Source organism: Takifugu rubripes, chromosome 3 (genome assembly GCF_901000725.2).
Source record: "Takifugu rubripes chromosome 3, fTakRub1.2, whole genome shotgun sequence".
In the NCBI taxonomy this organism is placed as follows: Eukaryota; Metazoa; Chordata; class Actinopteri; order Tetraodontiformes; family Tetraodontidae; genus Takifugu; species Takifugu rubripes.
Genome location: NC_042287.1, coordinates 4,598,735 through 4,621,516, shown reverse-complemented (window position 1 = coordinate 4,621,516; position 22,782 = coordinate 4,598,735). Strand labels below are relative to the sequence as shown.

At 41.5% G+C, this 22,782-nt stretch overlaps 4 protein-coding genes across 12 annotated transcripts; 1 reads left to right on the top strand and 3 right to left on the bottom strand.

Moving 5' to 3' along the window:
- Positions 1-68: 68 nt before the first annotated feature.
- On the bottom strand, positions 69-1,807 carry micos10 (mitochondrial contact site and cristae organizing system subunit 10). Its single transcript, XM_003962976.3, has 4 exons — positions 1,652-1,807; positions 744-791; positions 345-451; positions 69-269 (listed from the first exon to the last, which is right to left on the bottom strand). Exons 1-4 carry the CDS (start codon positions 1,722-1,724, stop codon positions 264-266), a joined length of 234 nt encoding a protein of 77 aa, XP_003963025.2. The 5' UTR covers positions 1,725-1,807; the 3' UTR covers positions 69-263.
- Positions 1,808-2,201: 394 nt separating this feature from the next.
- On the bottom strand, positions 2,202-5,278 carry sike1 (suppressor of IKBKE 1). The gene is made up of 5 exons (XM_003962985.3): positions 4,842-5,278; positions 4,384-4,489; positions 4,160-4,302; positions 3,943-4,056; positions 2,202-3,148 (listed from the first exon to the last, which is right to left on the bottom strand). Exons 1-5 carry the CDS (start codon positions 4,998-5,000, stop codon positions 3,023-3,025), a joined length of 648 nt encoding a protein of 215 aa, XP_003963034.1. The 5' UTR covers positions 5,001-5,278; the 3' UTR covers positions 2,202-3,022.
- Positions 5,279-5,906: 628 nt separating this feature from the next.
- On the top strand, positions 5,907-18,318 carry csde1 (cold shock domain containing E1, RNA-binding). 9 transcript variants are annotated; one of them, XM_029833211.1, is made up of 22 exons: positions 5,907-6,064; positions 8,061-8,687; positions 10,267-10,455; positions 11,013-11,211; positions 11,519-11,685; positions 12,170-12,256; positions 12,353-12,450; positions 12,520-12,601; positions 12,772-12,900; positions 13,003-13,128; positions 13,217-13,432; positions 13,554-13,694; positions 13,790-13,948; positions 14,320-14,337; positions 14,882-14,989; positions 15,086-15,258; positions 15,370-15,482; positions 15,571-15,690; positions 15,777-15,955; positions 16,059-16,222; positions 16,321-16,453; positions 16,721-18,318. In XM_029833211.1, the coding sequence occupies exons 3-22, from the start codon at positions 10,297-10,299 to the stop codon at positions 16,766-16,768; spliced, it is 2,619 nt and encodes an 872-aa protein (XP_029689071.1). In that variant the 5' UTR covers positions 5,907-6,064; positions 8,061-8,687; positions 10,267-10,296; the 3' UTR covers positions 16,769-18,318. The 9 variants fall into 9 exon arrangements, with proteins under 9 accessions (XP_029689071.1, XP_029689072.1, XP_029689075.1 ...); XM_029833212.1 differs by lacking the exon at positions 10,267-10,455 and adding an exon at positions 9,091-9,348; XM_029833215.1 differs by lacking the exon at positions 10,267-10,455 and having other exon boundaries at positions 11,519-11,628.
- On the bottom strand, positions 17,755-20,555 carry LOC105419860 (ras association domain-containing protein 8-like). Its single transcript, XM_011621581.2, has 3 exons — positions 20,505-20,555; positions 20,264-20,376; positions 17,755-20,182 (listed from the first exon to the last, which is right to left on the bottom strand). The coding sequence occupies exons 1-3, from the start codon at positions 20,549-20,551 to the stop codon at positions 18,870-18,872; spliced, it is 1,473 nt and encodes a 490-aa protein (XP_011619883.1). The 5' UTR covers positions 20,552-20,555; the 3' UTR covers positions 17,755-18,869.
- Between the last annotated feature and the right edge of the window lie 2,227 nt (positions 20,556-22,782).

Genomic DNA, 22,782 nt, shown 5'->3' with positions numbered 1-22,782 from the left:
GGTTGCAGTTGCTTTAAACCTCTTTCAGTGCATATGGAATGGGGGATATGAATCACCGAGGCATCATATATGGTGTTCGGATTATTTTATTAAATAAACACAGACTGTCCTGATTAGGCACATACAAATCATACAGAGCCATGATGTACAATTTAAATGCGAGTCAAGGCTGTAACTGTATAACAATGCAACTCTTGAATCTCTCAAAAACAAAACAAGAAAATAACTTTTTTGAACGGCAGCCCTTTGATGATTCGTAGCCATTACTCCTGTTAAAGAAAACAGACACATTAAATGAAGCAGTGATTAGGAATTCTGGTAGATGATTGAGTTTAGAATCAAACCTTTTGGCTCCTGGGCTGTAAATAATGCGACCTCAGGTCATTCTGACAGTTGGCATAAGCCATTCCGAGTCCCGCTCCTGAGCCAAACGAAATTGGCCATGTGCGCCCTGCAAATGAAACCAATACTTGATCTGTCACACACAGCGATGCACCGCAGCTTCGGTAAAAAACATACCGGATATGAACTATAAAATCTTTCAAACATCTTTCTTGTTGTGCCTTATTATTCACAGTGGCATTTTGGGTGCTGTTTGAAGATTTCCACTGCAACAAGTCATTAATAGGCACGCTCCATTAAGGGGTGGAATAATCATCGATTTCAGGTCATGCCTTGATGTCGATAGCCTCGACAATCAATTTCTTGGGCCAAATCCAACACATTATTGTTTGGCGACTTACGTTTGAAGAACAGAACAGAGAAGACAATTCCTAATCCCAGTCCAGAGCCTGGAAAATAAAAGACACACGGGAAGGCATGATTAATGCATTTTTAATTAGCAGACATTTTAATTGATTTCATATGCTATCATTTATAACATTAGCATTTAGCATCAGCCTATATATAATAAACGCGTACTTGAATATATATATAGAGGTTGTACACAAAGTGGGGCGAAGCACAGGATGGAATGATGAATCATTTAACCTGCATTACTATTTTCTCAACATAAAAAACTAACACCAAATAAAACTACCAAAAAGAGCAGAAACAGTACCAGAATTAATGCAACCTCAATGATATCAGGCTAAACTCTCTTCAACCATCTGGTAATTCTTGTGCTTTTTTCCAATAGTTAGAGCTCAAAGTCACTCTGCCATTTCAATCAAAGTCTAACTTTGACCTGGAAGATGATACATTTACGTGTTACATAAATGGTTTCAAGATTTTTATGCCGAGGCGTTGTAGCTAGGTAATGCAATGTTAACAAATATCGTCGATATCATTTCAGGCATTAGGACCAATACATGAATACGCGTATGAAAGCGTCAAATTAAATTTTTTTGTTTTACTTGGGTAGTTTCCAAAGGTGACCGCAAATAATGAGACCTAATCGTAAGTAAAAATGGAACATTACGATTGCATTGCATTAAAACACTAAAGAAAACCATATTTGTCTATAAATGTAATTGTGAGTGATTAGATCTAACCAGTCATTCAACTGTCCTTTACGAGCCCTCTCAGGCTAACAAGTTAGCCTCTCGCCCAGTCAATGACAACTGTAAACTACAGTCCTATATTCCAATGCCTGGCCTTATACTGGGACATTTTAATGCCACTTTAACAAAGAACAGTCTGGAGTATTTACCGAGTTTAATGGCAGCGTCTGCCAGACATCGGTCCCACTTTTTGCCCAGCTCCTTCTCAGACATGCTGAACATTAGCTTGTGTCAGGCTAAAGCGTGAAGCCAATCTCCAGTGATGCTTTCAAAGCTGTAGGAAAAACCTCCACTGACATTGACCAGTCGGAGCGTTTTGATTTCAACGCGCTGGGGCTGTTAACTCCTTCATTTCAACGCGCTGGGGCTGTTAACTCCTTCATTTCAACGCGCTGGGGCTGTTAACTCCTTCATTATACGACAAATCTGATGTTAATATTTAGTTAAAATATACGTTTTGAACATCGATGTTGTGAATCTAACGGTATCTTTGGTTGCGACTCTTCACGTGAACGCATCACGTCACAGTCATGGTTTAATGGCGCCCCGTTGCGGCTAACTACGTACTATAGAACCAGAATAATAAAAAAGAAAAGAGCAGCCACTCTATATGCTGTGCTTCACCGTAAACTATTTTATGTATGTCGGGTCGTATATTCTTATGAAAATTCAGAGGTAGCAGAGAAGACATCCACACAGTTGTACTGAAAATCCTTTTTAATGATTTAAGATTATTTAACACAAAATCAGAACACTACCATGAACTCTTTACAGCAAATGTACCTTAGAAACATTAACTTCTTGACTTTCTGACATACATTGTACAATACACAATACTTAAATTGTATACACCCTCTTGGCAGGTTGTCATGTCATTTTCTGTCACAACACAAAGAGGGGACATCTGTTGTAATTTTTCTGCACGCATCCAAATGTATGACGACAAAACTAGCGTGAAGAATATAAGAATATATCCCATTTTAACAGTTGGAAAAACGTCAGCAAATTACTAGAATCAAATACAAACATAAAAATGACCCACGGCACTTTGAAAATAACCAAAAGTCATCTTGTTGGCACTGATTATCAAGCAGCAGAAACTAATGTCTTAGATAGACTAAACTACAATAGTGCTGTCGACAGAGATTTACCTGCAGCAATGGTAGAGAGAGAGAGAGACTGAAATCTTGAAGTCTAAAAGCATCTTTGGCCAAAACAAGTTACCTGGATCCATCATTGTTGCTTCACTAGTGGCTCACCAAACTCCAAAATATCTCTTTAAAAGTCATAGTTTATGTGGCATTCTTTCAGTAATAATCCACAAAATGTGCTAATCAAAGGGAAATCAATAAAGCTGCTATATCCACAGGTACAATCTACAATGAAATGACTTCCAGTACTGGTTATGTGGAAGTTTAACTGCATACTATCTTATATTTTATGGTGAATACAGGTACAGAGGCCATTAAAACCTGCCCTCTGCTCTGGAAAAATGTTAACCCTCTATAAAACACCTCAGATCACTCATTGAATGCTGCCTGTGGGGATTGTTCATGTTCTTCTGCTGGCTGGTTGGTTTCTTCTTTTACGGTCTTCACAGACGCTTTACTGATAGCCAGGAGGTCTTGCAGCGCCTTGTTCTCAATCTGAATAAAGAGATTTAATGGCAGACGGTTTTGAATTACTTAGTCCATCTTATGTCGTTATGACTCTCATGCAGTTTTCTAGTATTGAGTCAATGGAAAACACATTTTTTACTCATCAATATTCCCAAATTTTGAATGTCTCAGCAACAAATGAATAAACTACTAAGATGTGATGATAAATATTTAGAATTCTTTTCGATATTTACGGGCAGGTCTCTCTTGGTTGAGCCCTCTTTTTATCTTCACTCTCTAGTGAGTTGATATTGAAACTAAAGTTGATACTGAGCTGCTTTGATACTTGAGATTTTTTTCTAACTCTGAATGTCTTGTGTTGCATCTAAAAAAAACATTTAAGATAGTGACCCCTTCAAACAGAGAGGTTTAGTTCTTGGCTTTATAGCAGTTGGCTGAATGTAAGCATTTAATATTTTGAGGGAAAAGGTGAAAAGTTCATTTCAATAGTTCAAAAGTTGTGACTATGCTGAGAGCAACTAACTGGCTCTATTACTAGCTATACAAGATCTATTTTACACTCACTTTAACTGACAGTTTGCAACCAAATTTTGGTTTCACTTTGACATGAAAGAAGCTTTTGGTGAAATCTTTAAAAAGTCTAATGATACTGACCAGTGTTTAATATATAAAAGCAAGAAAAGAGGAAAACCTGTTATTCATAAAGCAAATTTATGATGGTCCCATATACATTTTTTAAGCTGTATCTTGTCCTTACCTTTATTGTCAAAAACTGGTGACATAAAATCAAATCTTTCTTTTTCATGATGCATTGTGCTCACCTCTAACTGAGCGAGCCTCTCACGTACTGAACAGTAGTGCTGATCATCCACCTGCACAGCCCGTCTCATCACCTGTCCCATCTCGCATATCCTCTCCACCTGGCTTTGTACCTCCTGCAGAAATCAACATTAAATCAACAATATCCAAGTCCAAAATCAGGAATAATTGGGAGGTGACTTTTCTTTTTTTTTTTTTTAAATGGAACATCAGACATACTTTGGCATGATCTTCATGCAGGCTCAGCACAGGTTTGGTGTCCAGCTCCTTTTTTGCCATCATCAGCGTGAGCATCTGCTTGCGGTATCGACCCATGATCAACTCTAACGCATACTGGTGCTCTTCAAGAGATAACCACAGTTCTGCAAAGCCAATCGGGGAGAAGTGTTACAGAAGCGATACCACACACTACTCTCCTTCTAACAACACAGATCTTTTTGTACCTTTATTCTCTTGCTGCAGTTCCTTTATTTGAGTGTTCTCCTGAGTCAAAAGCACATGAGGCTTGTATTTGCTCAGCTCCCGAATCTCTGAAGCATCTTCTATAGTCTGGAGGGGGAAAAAAGCAAGCAGGCTCACTCACTTTTGTCCAAAACTGTCAGATTTTTGAATGAAACTTATAATTTACATTTTAAGCAAACATTACTTCCCACAAGCATAGCACAAATTATGAAAACTGGGATTACGTCCGTGGGCCTGTGGACCATTGAGGTTTAAAAATATAAATCAACGGTGTTTGGTTTCATATTTTAATGGGGTTAAAGTGTGGGGTCCTTAAATGGAACATTTTCGTTGATTTGTCAGGATTTAGCCCAACCTTGATTAGTCTGTAATGTGTAAACACAGCAGTGCAGCCTAAAACACCATAAAGTTGAATGAAATCTCGTTTCTGCGCCCTTACCTTGTCTGGAAGGGCATTCCCCACCTCCCGCATGTTATGAACCCTCTGGCAGAGTGCGCCGGATTGTTCAATAAGCCCTTCGGCGGCCGTATCGTGTTCTTTTAGCCTCTCTAGGAGAGTCCGGGCATCGCCCAACACTTTTTCCAAAGTGCAGGACATTTAATAAAAGCCCAGAACGTAGCGTGAACGAGCTAAAGTCTGCTCTCAGGCAGCCAAATTAAAAGAGTTCACAGTGTTTACCATCTGTGTTGGTTCGCTTCCAGTCAAAGGAACTCGACCAGCTGTACGGCAACAGGTGAAGGTGCGAACTATATTTGAATAAAATAACTGACTCTCTCCTGAGATGAACGACTTAAAATTAAAATTGACACCTGTTTTGTTGTCAAAGCTGCCGTTTCCGTGTCAGAAGCCGTGTGGTGACGTCACTTCCCGTACCCTCCATAAACGGGCGCCCCCAAGCGTATAAAATGAACTACTGCAACTAGCTACGTTTATGGACGGTCTCTCAAGGATTAATTTATTTTCCAATTTGTGTATAGGATACAGAGAGAAAATGATTGAATGGGCGGATTAATTGTTAATAGACTCAAACACCTAAAAAAAACCCAATCCCAGGATCCAACTGGGTCTATGTATGAAGTACTGTATACTTAAACTTGCATTGTTCTCCATGGGAGGTAAGGTACCATCAAAAGGTTATAGGGGAGAAGAATGACACGCCGCCGCCGAGTGGGGACCAGGGATCGGCTCAAGGTTATCTAAAGTCACCAATGCGTCCATCTATCTATCGGGTGGCTATTTTTGCAACAAAAAAAAAAAAAAAAACGCATGACAGCAAACGCATCTGTGTGTTATAGGAGGGATAAATAGTCTGATGACAATATGCACTTCACACGAATTAATCTTTAGTTTTTAACTCAGCCTTCCAAGAAAACATTGCTTCTAACTGAACATCTGACTGGCATAGTCGTCGACCCCCCCCTAAAAAAGAGGGTAAGAGCAGCTTCAGCGTCACACCAGGCTGCTGTGAACTCAGTTTCCCATCGGCCCAAGAGCCAGAACAATAGGTCCAGTGGGGAGGGGGCGCCCCCGTCAGCTGGGTGGTACTGGCCAGTCCTTTCTCTGAACTCTGTCAAATATCGCGTTAGCCGCCTCCCATAATCACTACGTAATGTGCCGTGCTGCTTCTAGCGGCGCTGGTGACAGTGCTGAAAGCTGTTGGGGTGAGTTTCTCTCATTAAAGTTCTTATTGATCATAACCCAAACACAATTTAAGACGCGTCACTTGAACATGTCAGCCGTTTCGTGATTGTTTAGAATTAAACTAGTTATCGTACGCAGGGTCGTACGCAAAGCCCAGGCCTGGGTGGGGGCAGCAGTGCTCCCCCCCACTTCCACTATAAATCAGGCAGTTCAGCAACGTGCCTGCTAACATAGCCGCTATTAGCCGTTTCCCTTTGGGAAAGGCCTGGTTTTATAAGCAGTTCAAACAAACGTGCGCATTCACGCAGGGTGCCAAAATTATTTTAAGTATCGGCTTGGGGAAATGGCGCAGTTTTGTTGAACATTATTGACAGTCGCCGAGAATGATCAGAATTTAGCTTGAGCCTCGTAGCCTCTTTGTTGTACTCGTACTCGTCCTCGTGCTGTTAGCTCGGGTAGCTTAATCTTTCTCTTGTGCGTGGAAAAGATTACAATTAGAGTGGTGGTATGTTTACCCTCCAGAAATTGACACAAGTGGCTAAAATGTATAGGGCAGGTAAAGTAAATGCAGGTTATGGTTTAACATTTAACCTGATCGTTGATCTGTAATGTATCTTTCTGAGGGGGTTTTCTATTATTTCGCTGGCCACCATTATTCGTGCAACATGGATATATTTTAAAGGCGATTTACAGTTGTTCCTTTAGTTTATATTTCAGAACATCGCATAATTTCGGCAGCGGTATGATGCGTTTCTGACAGTCGGGTACGCTTTAGTAAGAACCAGGGCTCTTCCTTGTGAAGGGGGGCTTGATGCGCTCCTCTAGACGGTTCTGCCTCAACATGCTAGTTTACTTTACGTTAACTTTCTTGCACAAATGTTAAACCCCACAACTTGGACAACAACCACACTCTCATAGTGTGTTGGATTCATTTAGCCCCTAAGCTTGCGCACAATGTCAATTTGGCAGTAAAGTCGTCATGGTTATAAAATGTAAAAACTCTTGGCCAAATGCTAACACTTGTTAGCTACAAGGTCATTAGGATGATGCCACGCATTCCCAATTATTATCGCGTGCTGTTTGATTGTAAAACAGCAAAAAAGCACGTCTCCGATTACTTGTCAACATGTTGCTAGGCGCGGCCTGTGTTGTGCTAACTTTTTAGCTGCTTAAGCGACGTTAACAATAGCTGGTTCACCGAAACATGTTCGGGGGGGGGAGGGATAAATTACCAGGTCAAGCTTGGGATGGCCGAACGCTCGGAAGTCACGTGACCGGTCCCGACTCAGGACAGTTGTTCTGGCTGTAAAGGACAAAATAGTTTGCACCACAACATTAGTGTGGCCACGAATGGTCCTGTGTCCATGGCCCTTCATGTTTAATTATTATCTCAGATGTCGGTGGTGCAACTAATACAAGCAGAAATAGCCTGAACTGTAGTTTGCGCGACCTGCGTCACAACGCTGAAACTGGGACACCCCCCCCCCCCCAAGTGTTGTTTACACTGAAGTTTGTTGTTCGGTGTACATGACCTTTGACCTACTTACGTAGTTCATCTTGTGACATCTCACTCTGTATTATCACTGATGCACAACTGTATGTTGGGTGTTTATGCGCCCTGATATCACATCTCCTAATTGGATCAGGATTTATTTTTCAAACCTGTATATTGGGTCAAAAAGCTTGTCTGGCTTTATCTGATTAATGAAGGGTCATTCTCCGGTTTCATACTAAATTTAGATGAATCCATAAGCACGCCTATTATCAGGGCTTAAATATAATGTAGCTTCTAGGAATTGTTGATGTGTATCTTGCATGTCAGCTGCCCAGCATTGTGACCTCCCACCAGTTGTATGTGTAGATAATCTATTTATATTTCCGGGCCTGGGGGCAAACTTATTTTAATTTATGTAAACTGCTAGTTATATGTATGCTGAGGAAAGTATGAATAATTTTCAGCCAACGTATTCAACACTTATCTTCGTCTAACCAGATTTCCTGTCCGTCTCTACACAGTATGAATTGAAACGGAACCGATTTTTTTTATTTTTTGTACCATCCGCAACTGCTTCAAGTTCAGATCATCAAAGCAACTGAAGACAAACGCTCCAAAAGAAAAGATCTGAAGACGGACACGGGGTGAAAAACAAGAAGTTGCCCAATCCTGAAAATAACCAGTGAAGACGTACATCAGCCCAATTAAAGAGAATCTATCCAGCAACTAAGCAGATTCTGAGAAGACAGTAACTGATCTGAAACCAGAAGTTTGTGCCTACTCAACAGCTTTGACAAAGCACACGTCCCAACGCTGCTCTTAGCCCTTTTCCTGACCACACCACCGTTTACTTCCCGGGGTGTGGAGGGTTTTTTTCTTCTTTACTCACCCATAGATCCCCATCTTTCCCCATTTCTGCCGTTGATACTGCTTTAATTGTAGTCTTCAGGCGGTGTTATCGCACCTGCGTTTGCCTTTTTTTTCCTTTTGAGCTCAAGCCCTCCCCCTTTTTTGCTTTATGCAACCATCTGGATTGTGCCCAAGACTCATAACAAGTGTGTGTGTTCAACTGTATGAGTGAAGATATCTGTGGAAAGCCCATAGTCACAAAGATCTGCTTTGCCAAATTGGAAGACATTTAGGAAAAGGTGGGTCTCCTGGTTTCTCGCATCATGACATGTGCTTGTTATTATCTCTAAGTAAACTTGATTTTTGGACATGTTGGTTGTTTTTTTTCTCCCTACAAGGTCATTGTGTCTTGAACATTGTTAATCATTGTTGACCATGTGCACATATCTGTGCACTAGTTTGTTTTGTTTTGTTTTTTTCCCAAAATAACTAGCTGTTCAGCGAAGTCGAACTAATTTGATTTCCCTCACTTCGGCCATCACCTTTTCCCTTAAATACTGTTTCCCAGGTCACCACCTCTGGTTTTTTTTTTGCCTCCTGGCAGTTTGAAGCCCTTGACTACTTTCCTTTTGTCTGTCACACTTTACACACTGGTTGTTCTGTCTTATCCGTTATGTTTTTTTCCTCTCTTCACCCTTGCAGACATCCAGCCGTGTGTCATTTGGGTGGTTGCGTTAAAAATAGCATTAAGCATTCAAGCCAAAAAAAACAAACACAAAATAATTATTAATCAGCAAACGCTCAAGCAAGTTGGGTCTGAGTTTATGGGACAGTATGGGCAGCCCCTGGAAAGGCTTTGTTGAGTTTACCTTGCCTGCGTCAACACCCACCGCGTATGTTAGTGCTGACCTGAGCAGCACCTCCCCTGTTGGACTCAGCTTGTCTCCATATGGCCGATCTGTAAGTTGCACCTTCGTAGCTCTTTCTCCGTGCCCCCACCCCATCGCACACCCATTCACCCACCTTGCCCTGCATCTCTTCTCTGTGAATGGCCTAGCCTTTTTCATCCTCTTTGGGCTCCCGAGAATAGCCTCTACTCGGTGTTTTGCAGGGTGAGGGAAATCTTTACTCACTCTTATCCCCTGTACCTAATTTTTGCCTCGTCAGCAATCTGGTAAAAATCCAAGAATATAGTGGAAATGGTTATTGGTTTTGCTGAGAAGAGGAAATTACAGTACCAGCTTTACGTTTTAGCAATTGGTGCCTGGGAAAACTGATAATTAGTAGATCCATTGGGTGCAATACAGGGCCAGACAGAAGAGGCTGCTCTGGGATCCCTCCCATATCCCATAACCCATCGAAACTTCCGTCCTCCTGTGGACAAACCACTATTTGACCTGTCACTTGCATTTCCTGATGCACTGTTTTCAGTAGATTTATTTTGATTTATTTTTCTCAGCAAGGAGACTAGACATGAGACGGTAAATCGACGTGGCAGGTATATCTCATGTTGGGCTGTGCAACATGGGAATAGATTTTTTTTTTTGTCGCAAATATGAATGTCCTCAAAATAGGGTACGCAAATGGTGTCCTACCTTTGTGTTCACACTAAAGGTTGGAACTGTTGGGAGTGAAATCTAACCACAGTAAAAGTCACACGTGCAAACTACAAATACGGCCAGAATGCTGCAGCTAGTTTTAAATGCAATAATATAAATTCGTAATCCCATTCGGGTCTTAAATAACTTAACAAAAGGGCACTCTGTTCTAGATCAAAAAAATTGGCTTCTGACTGATACTTTAAAAAGCATTTTTAAATCAATGACATTACAGTGACTGTTATTACTTGTTGATAAAACTGTTGCCTCCTTCCAATAGCGTATTCAAGTTCTAGCTCCAGTGCAAAACATGGAAAGGGGCTCCTCAGAACCTCCAGTGCCTCGTAACACTGGGTCTGCCCCATCTACGTCTACGGATCCCATGCCTATCCCCCGCTCTTCTTCTGTCTCATTCCATCCCCAGCCTGGATGTAAAAAACACAAGCGGACCCCCTTGTATCAGAGATCAGTAAGAGGACATTAATCGGTGCCCACCCTGACTGAACAGCCCGAATGGCTGTCATCGTTTGACTTCTGCTAACAGCATGGTTTGTGGTGCTACAGTGCAGCTCAGCTCGAGCTACACAACTCTGAATTTTAACCAAAACTTACACTACAAGGTTTGGGGATAAAGTAATTAAAAAATGTTTTGCCCCCCTTTTTTTAAGAACGCATACTCGCCTTAAAACCTACTGGGTGTTGCAAGGAAGTTTCAAAGCTAAACACAGATGGTCCCTGAACAACCCCAATATCTTCCTCTCCCTTGTGCACTTCATGTGAAAGGTGAAGTGTTGGTCGGGATTTTCAAAAACATTAGGGGTCGTTCACTGTGCTCTTGGCGAGACGGTGCCAGATGACCGTAACTCTGCTTTCCCTTCCTTATTTCCTCTGAAGTTTGCTCGAGCTGCATGATTTGTCTTTTTTGTTCATTTTTGGCATCCAGCATTGCATTTTGTATTTTAGCAGTTTTTGTTATTTGGTGTGTACATACTACTCATTTAACTAGATTCTTTTTCTTTTCTTTAGATGAGTTTTGATCCAAGCATGCTACATAACAATGGACACACTGCCTATGCTAATGGCACAGGGCCTGGCATCAGAGAGACTGGTGTGGTAGAAAAGCTCCTTACTTCCTACGGGTTCATCCAGTGTTCTGAACGGCAGGCGCGACTTTTCTTCCACTGTTCTCAGTACAATGGCAACCTGCAAGAGCTTAAAATAGGAGGTGAGGATCCGGACTCGATTATACAGAGTAATGTTGCTTTCCTTGATTTAAAAATGAAAAACTGTGGGTTTGTGATCCATAATAATGGAATATTACGTCAAAACTATGTTTCCTAATATCCAAAAGAACTTTTAAATTGTAATTTTCAAATCTGCCTTATAGCTTCTCTACTTTAAAAAATATTTTTGGTCCGTTCTCATGCCTTGAAATGTATCCAACGGGCTTTGTGAAATCCTACATTGAGCAAAAAATTAAGTGAATTTGCCCAAATGTTTCATTCTGTTTTCTCCTGCATTTGTGTCCTCAGATGATGTAGAGTTTGAGGTGGCCCCTGACAGGCGCACTGGCAAGCCCATTGCAGTTAAGCTGTTAAAAATAAAGCCAGAGATGCTGACAGAGGAGCGGATCTCTGGTCAGGTGGGGCCAGTCCTGCATGCCTATCCCTTCACTGAGCTGCATGCTAGTATTAATCCAGTTAAGGAACCACATTTTGTACTGAAATCTGTTTGTCACTTCTCTGTGTTTTTGATGGATTGTGAGTTTTTCAGCAGATGATATTTCTCTCTACCAAGGTTTTTTTTGTCAGATTCCATTTATGGAAATACCTTAAAAGAACAATTATATATATATATTTTTTAAAATAACGGGGGCAAATGGGCAAAGGAACAGACCCTAATATGTTGTATCAAACCTCGTATTATTTCAGTGTGTGTGTGTGTGTGTGTACTGTATATATGTGTGTGTGTGTGTGTGTGTGTGTGTGTACACACTATACTATGGATGTAAGGCACAATATGTGCAGAGATTACCTGCTTGGTAGAGGTCTGCACTCTTTGTGCTTTTAAATTAACTGTGGACAGTAAAATTCAGAATGTAGGCTCAGACTCGCTATGTTTTTGTTTTGTTTTCTGTAATAGCGAAGCAAGTACACTACTTAACGGCCTCCACTGTTCTGCAGGTTGTCTCAGCAGTACCAACGCACTTGGATGGAAAGTCTGCTCCCGGCCAGGTGCCCACTGGCAGCGTTTGTTATGAAAGAAATGGGGTAAGAAGTGACCGAACATCCTGGCTTTAAAATACTGTTTTCAAGGCTGATACTGCCCTTGAACAAAGATTGATTCTGTAATGTGATGGTCCGCAGGAGGTGTTCTACCTTACCTACACGTCTGATGATGTGGAAGGTAATATGCGTGTGGACATGGGTGACAAAGTCAGCTTTTACATTGAAACCAATAAGCTGTAAGTGTTGCCAGTATTGAGTATTGTGACTAGTCAAGTAGTCATTAGTAATCGACTTTTGCTTTTCAGTACTGGTGCAGTCAGCGCTCGTAACATTCAGCTTGTGAAGAAAAAGCAATTGAGATGCCAGGGCGTGGTGTGTGCTACAAAGGTAATGAATAATAATCTGGAATGTGAACCATAAAATGTCTAGTCGCAATATTGTTTGGGATATTTTGAATGAAAAATTTAAGCCAGTTTTAATTGAAAAGCTTTTCAATGTGTAACTTGCCCATGTGTGTTTTATATTTGTCTGAACCATGAAAACCTTTGCCTTTTTAGGAGGCGTTTGGGTTCATTGAGCGGGCCGATGTTGTGAAGGAAATCTTCTTTCACTACAGCGAGTTCAAGGGTGATCTGGAAGCCCTCCAGGCTGGGGATGACGTTGAGTTCACCATCAAGGACAGAAACGTAGGCAGTGATCTATTTGATCTCAGATATCCCTGAGTTTCTTGTTAGGTGAAGCTTTGCTCCTGACTTCCCAACTTTATTTAAATTGTCTTGTGGCTAAAGGGTAAGGAAGTAGCCACGGACGTGAGGCTGCTGCCTCAAGGAACAGTCATCTTTGAAGACATCAGCATCGAGCAGTTTGAAGGCACTGTTGTCAAGGTCATTCCCAAGGTTCCTACCAAAAATCAGGTAAGTACATGACATTTTTTAATCTAATAATATTTGTTTTTGGGTGATGGTTCCAAATAATTACATGCAACTTTTCCCGCCCCTACAGAATGACCCTCTTCCGGGTCGTATCTCTGCTCGGATTGGGTTCACTGAGAAGGAACTCCCATTTGGCGAGAAAGACACAAAGTCCAAGGTGACGCTGTTGGAGGGAGATCACATACAGTTCAACATCTCCACCGACCGCAGAGATAAGCTGGAAAGGGCCACGAACATCGACATCCTCCCAGATACCTTCAACTTCACCAAGGAGACTCGCGAAATGGTGAAAATTCATCCACGAATCTTTCTCTTTCTTTCTCTGAATTATAAGTTATTAAATAATTGAAGAAAAATGTTACTTTTTGGAAGTGGCTGCCATATTGATTCACTTACTACTTCTGTAGGGTGTGATTGCAGCTATACGTGATGGCTTTGGCTTCATCAAGTGTGTAGATCGCGATGCTAGGATGTTCTTTCACTTCAGTGAAGTTCTAGAGGAAACCCAGCTACATATATCAGATGAAGTGGAGTTCACTGTAGTGCCTGTAGGTCTTTTTCTAAGCATTTGAGAAAACGTCAAGCTTTCAAATTCACTGTTTCTTTTAACGTCATTTTTAAATGTCCTATGTCCCTTTGCCAGGATATGCTGTCAGCTCAGAGAAACCACGCTGTTCGCATTAAGAAGCTCCCTAAGGGCACGGTGTCCTTCCACACTCAGTCCGAACAGAGGTTTGTGGGTGTGGTGGAGAAGGACACCGTGGCAACCAAGAATTCTAGTCCTAACAAGAACAAGGAGAAGGTACACTCCTCAAACAGCTACTGGTGGTTACATTACCCCAGAGCATCTTTTTTTTTTAATCCTCAGTCCACACCAAACCTGTCTTACACCTCTTAAGTCTGTGTTAGTTGTATTTATCTTATTTGTGTTTTCCAATTACCTCATCCTCCCCACACTCTTCTTTTATTAGAAAACAGACAAAGTAGGAGTTAAACCTTCTGCATGTTACATGAACAATGCTTTTTATTTCACCTTTTACTCTACCTCTGGGGGGAAATGGGCCAAAATGGTTCCGTTAAAAAAACAAAACGGAAAGTAGTGTAAGGGCAGTAGGTTTATAAGGGCGAAGGAAATATTTACATGTTTAATGATATCTCTCTCATTTCTTTAAGGGTAAAGTTATAGAAAAGGTTGGTTTTGGCATTTGAAATTGATCATAACACTTTTAGACATGTATTTAATAACCATCAGTGCTGTGTCATTAATCCAGTGTGATGTGGGGCTGCACAATTATGGCGGTGGCAAACCTAGTAAGCTTTTCGTGGGTAATTTGATGTTTTGACAAATAGTCTGAAATTGTCCCATCTGATGCTACGAACACATTTTATTTACATTTTACTGTTAAATGCTGATTTGTCTGGAAGAATGTTGGTGCTAAATGGAAGACTATAATCAATGGGATTCCTACAATTTGCTTGAACTGTTTGTACCTTAATTATAACCAAACCTGTTGTTAAAACCATAGTGTCGGTGGGTGGTTGTGCAGCCTTACCTTTTAGGCTGTGGTGGGCTGTTGCCAAAATCTTGGCCACTGCTAACGGCATAGTATGCACGCGTGCTTAAATTAGAATCACCTTATGAATATTGTTGAGATATAATAGTTGTTTAACTGCTATGAGAACATGTTTGTGTCCGAGAATATGTTACAGAAAGTATGTGGTTAATCTTTTGTAGGAACCGGATGAAGGAGTTATCGTATATGATGACTGTGGGTTGAAAGTCAGTGTGCCATACCATACCAAAGACCTGGAGGCAGGAATTCATCTACAGGCTGGAGACAAGGTATGCCAAATTGAATATAAACAGGATGTAGATATGAATCTTTAGCTATTCTAAACATGCATTTACGCTCCTTCCGGTTACATGTACTTTTCTTAGGTGGAGTTTTCGATTAGTGAGGTGAAACGCACTGGCCTGCAGAGCGCAGTGTCTGTGAGGCTCCTCAACCGCACAGTCTCCAAGAAGGTTTATGGATTTGTTGCCACACTGAAGGACAATTTTGGCTTCATTGAGACTGCAAATCATGATCAGGAGATTTTCTTTCACTACAGGTAGAACCCGCAAAGCTGCCTTCTAAAATCACGTCGCGTGAAGTCTTTTTAATTATAATGTGCAATTTACTCGTCATTTGCCTTAAAGTTTGTGGGATGATTTCTCCTCAGTGAGATGTGTGGAGACTTGGACAGTCTCGAACTGGGAGACACTGTGGAGTATTCGCCTTCTAAGGGAAAAGGAAACAAAATCAGTGCTGAAAAGGTTACCAAAGTGGCTCCAGGTAAGAAGACTATCATTGACTCCATACTGACCTTGGTGTGTATTTGAGAAAATGGAAATATTAACAACTCTACTCTTTTTGTTTGAAGTGAATCCTCTAGGTGAAGATATTGATGCAACAGTGATGACAGGGAAGGTTATCCGCCCCTTACGCAGCGTAGATCCCTCCCAGTCAGAATACCAGGGGCTTATTGAAGTCATAGAGGAAGGTTGGTGTTTAAATATTAATGGGAGGATATTAACATTTACAGCTCTGACAAATAGGATGTCAACCACTCTGCCTTCTTTGTTTCAGGGGCAAGTAAATGCCAGAAAATACCCTTTGGGATTATGAGTATGGCCAACAAGGCAGATTGTCTTCAGAAAGGAGAACCTGTGAAGTTCCAGCTTTGCACAGTTGCTCAAACTGGGCAGAAGATGGCATGCATCGTGGTGCCGCAGCGCAGAGCCTTGGTCGAGTGTGTCAAAGATCAGGTAGCCTTTGTTTACGGGCCTTGTGCAGATCTTGTCACAAGCTACGAAATTCAGTGTTAAGCTGAAATGTATTTTTCTCTGAATTTGTTTTCCCTCTTTGTAGTTTGGTTTCATCACATATGAAGTTGGTGAAAGCAAAAAACTGTTCTTCCACGTAAAAGAGGTGCAAGATAGCTTGGAGCTCCAGACGGGTGATGAGGTGGAGTTCACAGTCGTCCTCAACCAGCGCACAGGGAAATTTAGTGCCTGTAATGTACGCAGAATCAGGTACAGACCAGCAATCAGTGAAGGCTTTTAGAGACTGGATCGCTTCCCTTTCTTAGGATGATGGGAAAACTGTAAAATACATTTTTTTTCTGTTACAGTGAGGCGCCCAAACCTGTTGTTACTCCACGCCCAGAACGTTTGGTGAAGAGATTGAAGAGCGTTACCCTTGATGATGCAAATGCTCCTCGCCTGATTGTTTTAAGACAGCCTCGTGGTCCAGACAGTACAAAGGTACAGCCGGGCAGATTCGTTAGATCTAAGTGAAAGTGGCCTCTCACAGCTTAAGCCAAGAACCCTCCACTTCTCAACCACAGACCGAGCTGCCACATGTTGCATCATGTGCCGTGAACACACATTTTAAATACACAGCGCTCTGTTTTCTCAGTGTGTGTGTGTATAATTCTCAGATTATGTTCTGTATATTCATATCTGCTCTCCTAAAACAACGAAGGTGGTTTCTGCATCCGTAAACTGATCACGAGTTTGTGTTTCTTCCAGGGCTTCGGTTTGGAGCGTAAGGTGCGCCAGCCCGGGATCATCGACTGAGCAATAAGAAGCCTCCTCTGTTTCAGGTTCCAGTCTCAAAGGGCGACAGTAGCCTGGTTAAAAACATCAAAATCAAGATTCAGTCCTGTTTAAGGATTCTTGCAAAGATGCTTTCTTTTCAATGTTATTTGGCAACAGCCACAATAAGGAGGGTTTATACCCAGGAAAACACAAAATTTTGAAATGGTGGAGTGGGTTAAGGGAATATAATCTTAACACATGCTTGTATAAAAAAAAAAAAGTGAAATAAAACAATCATGCAAAATGCATTGAATAATGAGCATGTGTCCTCTATCTCCATTGATACTATAAGGAAGCTTCTTCCAGTTTCCTGCTTCCCATGTACGATGTGCTTGATACAGAGTGTCATTCTGCAGGATACATGGGATCCGAGTGTGTGCTGTATCGTTGAAGTCATTAGTGTGTAGCCAGAGGCGTTTGTTTCTGAGGGTTTTGCCTCTAAATCAGATGCTGACTGTATGGCTGTCCATGTCCCTGTCCTTTTGAGTCTGCATTGTCTGGAATTCTGCACCTGTAATCTGTCCAATTTGCCTGAGTGATTTAAGTGTGACTGCATGTTTTTGAGTGTTGATTTGCTCCTTTTCCCCTTATTTTTTCCCCCTCTTCCTGCTTTTTACCCTTGGAAACTTAATGGCTTCATTATGACGTTTCCACTACTGTATGCTTTCCTACAAGACGCATAAATCAAAGTTCCCTCCATAAGGAGGATCATATTTATCGTTCAAGCTTAAACTGAGGATTCTTCTCTGCTCATTATTTGAGCAGTTTTTAAAAATGCTTTATTGAAGAGCTGAAGTTGAAAGCACGATGTGTGAGTGTGATGTATGTGAATGTCAAAGGAGTTGATCTAGGAGCCTTTAGATACATTTTTGGTATTCACATGCTCCACAATATTTTTCCCCAGGTGCAGAATTCCTTGTGGCATCTTATATCAGCAGTTCTTTTATACTCTTTCTTGCACATAATTTTTTTTTTTTTTTTTTTTTTGCTTTATTACATTGAATTTCAGTCTGTTAATATTAAGGATAAGGTGCCTACAAACAAGCAAAATGATGAAAGAAAAAAAAAAAACAATCTTGACGTGTAATCTGTTCCCAGCCAGTCCCCCAAATATTCAGAACAATTTTAGGGTGACTGATTTTTTTTTTTTTTTTTTTTTTTTGACGTAGAATTAATATGCATCCCAAACCTGTGGGTTGAAATATACTGTATGTTAAGTGTGCTACATTTTTCTTGGTGAAAGTTCAAACTTAAGACATAACAAAAACAAATTTAACTTGACTTAGAGGTAAAATAAAAAAACAAAAATATATATATATATATTAGGACATCGGTCTGAAACAAGAATCTCAAGCGATTACTGTGCTCTGGGGTCACTTTGGAGGAGCTACTGTGCCTCTGCATGTCAAGTTTCAGTCAGTTAATTTCAATTTTGGAAATCACCAGGTTTCAGTTGAACCAGGAAGCGGTTCTCATGTACTTTTGTTAATGTTCATGAATGAAAAAATTAAAGGTTTTATGAAAAATAATGTATTTGTCTTATTTCTGTGTTTTGAAATATAAAATCAGGGTGCACATGTTCCTAAATTCGTTTTTAATTGATTTGTGGGCTTAAATGGGATGCAGTTTTCAGCTGTCATTAATGAAATGTCCTGCGTGTTAAATTTCGGTTAGAATGTGAAAGATTTTATAGGCAGTAAAGGTGTCATTGTGCGTTTTTGACTCTTCATTGAGCCGCTAGATGGCGGTACAGCTGTTGGGAGTCAGTGAAGCGCGATAAAATCAGATTGGAACAGTGATTGGCTCTGATTTATGTTTATGTGGCTTGTGCAGAAGGGATGGATAGACACAGAAGCAAAGTCGTGGTGCAGTAAATTATATGACAAGACGTTAAGCCAGTGATGGTCCTGCATGTATACCAAAATTGATGGAACAAGCTGCATTTTACCTGTCTCAAGTCCTTTTTTGCAGGTAATGATGAACTTACAGTTGTTTCATCATAAATAAAAGCCCAGCATATTACAAAGCATAAAATCAAACTGCTTAATCATGCATACACAATCTTTATTATACTGGTATTCTAAACCTTAGTGCTGCCCAGATAAATTGTAAGCTCAGAGCGGTGGACCACCTTCTTTTTTGTCTGTGATTGCGAACTTTGCTCTTCCGACCAGCGTGTCCACCATTCTCTCAGCTCAGTCGGGCCTGTGAGGCGCCGCTCCTTCATGGGGCTGGGAGCAAGTATAGCAGGAGAAGAGTGGAGGTCCTCGCTGGGCAGTAACTTCCTGTTGATATTGACATTCCCGACAGGATCAGATTGTCGCTGCTTGCCATCTTTAGTTGAAACGCTAGTGATAGATGCTGCATCCATGGCAACGTGGGAACCCGCTTCCTCTTGAACAACCCGAGTAGCAAAGTAATTCAGCCCTTGCATTTTATGCTTGCACTCCTCCAGTCTGGACTTGCACCCCAGAGCCTTTGCCTTCATCTCCAGGAACTGACACTGCAAATCCTTCTCGTAACCTTCCTCCGCCCTTAATTCGTTCTCCCAAAACTTAATCTGCTCCGTTTCCTCTTCAGCCAGCCTCTGCTGGGCTTCCTGCTCAGCTCTTCTGGCCCTCAGTTTTCCCTCCAGCTGGGATATGTGAGAGTCTACGCGTGAAATCTGGAACTGTATCTCCTGCAAACAACTGAGCTGGCACACGATGGTCTCTCTGAGCTGATGTTTTTCCTCTTCACGCGCTGCTGAGGTTGCCCTGTAGCGGTCAGCGGGTTGGGCCTCCTGAGATTTCTTGGAGTGCTTCCTTTCTTTGGGTTTCGTCTGACTTCCCAAGCAGCACGACGTCTGATGATCCAAGTCTGACTTCACGCTCTTCTGGTCTTTCCCTTTGCTCTTATGGAGCCCTGAGTTATCTTCAGCGATGAGAAAAACATGCAAAGAGTTCCTTTTATGGCTCCTCTTATTGCTTTCCTTATCAGCGGCAGTACTGTACGCCATACCTTTCCCCAGACTCTCCAGCCACTCCCAGGCCTCCTCCATGAGTGTCAGTGACTTTCGTTTAGGCTTCTTCACGTCTTCTTTCTGTTGCTCTGCCTCCTGTGTTGAGCAGGACAACGGCGGCAAGCTCTGGCGATGCAAAGTCAGCGTCCCGCTGCCGCGCCGCATCCTGGCGCCCGCATCTTTTCTTCTCAGTGGCGGACAAGGCTGGTATCTGCCCACCTTCGTTCTGCTCATTTCATCCCAACCCGAGGGTCCATTGTGGTGCAGCGTAAGCCGGACTTCCTTGGCTTGCTCGCCGTATTTCTCAAGAGTCTCCAAAAGGCGTTCGCCAGGAGACATGCATCGCTCGAAGTCTTTGAAGGTCTCCCGTAATGTGTACCGTCCAGGTTGCCCTAGAGATAAAGAGCGGTCAGGGGTTAGAAACATGGTTGGCGTGGAAAAGATTAATCTTAAGAACCCTCAGGTGCACGTACCAAGCGCTTGGGCCAAAGCTATGACCACATCTTGACATGTGGTTTCCTCAGTAACTCCACAGACCACTCGAGAGACACCGTCCACAAACACCTTAACCTCCATTTTGGCCAAACTGAACAAACCGAAAAGGGGCGACAACTCTAAATGTTAAAGATACTTATCATTTGACATCTTGGCTGTCGTCAATAACTGTGTAAACATGCCAGGTTTTAACCACGCCAAAACATGAGGAGGTCCTACCTTTCTGTCCTGTATGTTGTACAAACGCTCAGACGACTCTGGAACATTCCTGACTGGGAGGAACATTTGAGTCATTAAGGCCAATTAAGATTCCTCAAGACATCTACTGTAGTACCAGAGGACAGTTTGTGATCCCACCCACCGATGAAACACATCATGATGTTGTCTTTGCATTAAAGTGTTCAGAAAGACACTGTGGGTAACTTAACGCATTGTTTGAATGGCTAGGATCCAAGTGATTTAGAAAAGAAGGTCTATGTATACTCCTCTGCACCAATTATTTTAGCCTCTTAGTATTTTGTTTTTCAATTAACTTGGCACTTATCTATGCCCATATGCTTGAAAATCAGATAAGCTAATATACATATGACTTTATTCTTTTTGTGTAGTACAAGCAAGTCTTCAAACTTGCTATTTTAGGTGCAGTGTGTTTAGCAATTATGGGTGTGTGTGTGTGTTCTTATCTTTTAAACAGGAAGGGTGATTACGATCCAAACGCAACATGTAAACATGATGACATAAGCTAGCATTACTACTCAAAACACACGGCCGCGTCTTTGAGCTTTTGAATTCTTCCAAAATGAACTGTCATTCACTTATTTTCAGTCATGTTGACAACAGCAGTCCTTTATTTCAGTCACTTGCTGTGTATGGTGTAAACAGACGGGGGCTGACTCATTCGATGCTCATGTTCTGCTCGATCAACTCCATCATATAACTTGTAAAATCAGTCAGAAAGGTGAAGGAATACAGGACAAGTGGAAACACAGACAACCTAGATAGGCAGGGGAGCACCTGTTGTAACTTGGTCCTGTCTGACAGTTCGGACAGTGATGGTGAGTAATTTGAGCCCGGGAAACTTGGACTCCAGCCCCCCCCGGCCAGTGTAAAGCTGGCCGACTGCTGAGGATTTCAGGTTCAAGGTTAGCAGCAGTATGGCATGAAAAAAAAGCAGAGAAATATTCAAGTGCATGTTGGCTGCTTTTCAGTCATTAGCCATTTTAGTATAATCCATAGATGATACATTAGAATTCTAGCCTGGTTCACAAGTTCAAACCTGACTGTTGGATTATTTATTATGACACATAAACTGTATATTTTATCATTTTAAAACCTACTGTAGAACTGCTTTAAAACAATTAGATAAAAAGTGGAATCCACTTCAGATATCAAGAAAAAGATGTCACAGCAGTGGAAAATATGGCCTTTCCATTCTTCTTTATGTTTTTGTCATTGAGGGTATTGATTTCTAGCATTGATCAGACATCCTGCTTGGCCCGAACCTTCCAAAAATTTGAAAAGTTGTCATTATTTTGTAAGCCTGTGCTGATTGACTGCCCACTTCTAACCTGATCTTTTTAACTGCTTGCAAGAGGAACGTTGACATTTAGGATCACATTCCCTAAAAATAGATGACTTGCATCTTGAAGCTGGACAGTGTACAGGGAAACTTACATAAGTGAAGGGTGAAAACTGTAAAGAAGACACATTTTCTTGCTGCCTATTGGCTAAAAACCAGGCCATAACATCCTGCAACACGTCTATATTTACCAAGCAATGCATAACTGTAAACTATCTGAGTATAATAGTGTATAATTTACATACTTAGACACAAGCTACATCGCTGTAGTTTGTCATTTGTGCTCAGTAAAAAGAAAACAAACTTTGCACCAGTTGCTTCTGTAACCTAGATTAAGACCAAACTAAAACTAGATTAGACCAAACTCCAATCATAAATCCAATCATAAATCATAAACTCCATAGCATAAAATTCATCTGCATAAAGTTACATTTTAAATACTGATGATGTGAATAATATTGATTATCTCTTCATCCTGGCACCTGCATGGGATAAATTGGGCATCAAGTGAACATGTTCTAAAAGGTGATGTGCAGAAAATGTTTCACTAATTCATACTGGGATGGCTGGATGACTGGGGTGCAGTGGTTCGGAAACACCAAAAGTGGTCTAAGTAAGGAACGGTCCTGAACTAGTGGCTGCGTCACTGGTAGCCAAGGTCAACTGAGCGAAGGCTGGTCCGGGTGGTCCACAGATGTGATACTGTAGCTCGAATGCTAAAGAGGGTCACGGTGTTTCTTAGAGAGAGGTGTCAGATTATACAGTGTTGCAGTTTTTTTGCATAAGGGACTGCATAGCTGCTGACCCCTTTCCGTGGCAGAAAGTGCCGAGAGTGGGCTCAGAGCATCAGAGCTGGTTCAGGCAGCACTGGATGAAGGAATCATTTAGTTTAAAACCAGGTAGATAACTGAGTGTGTG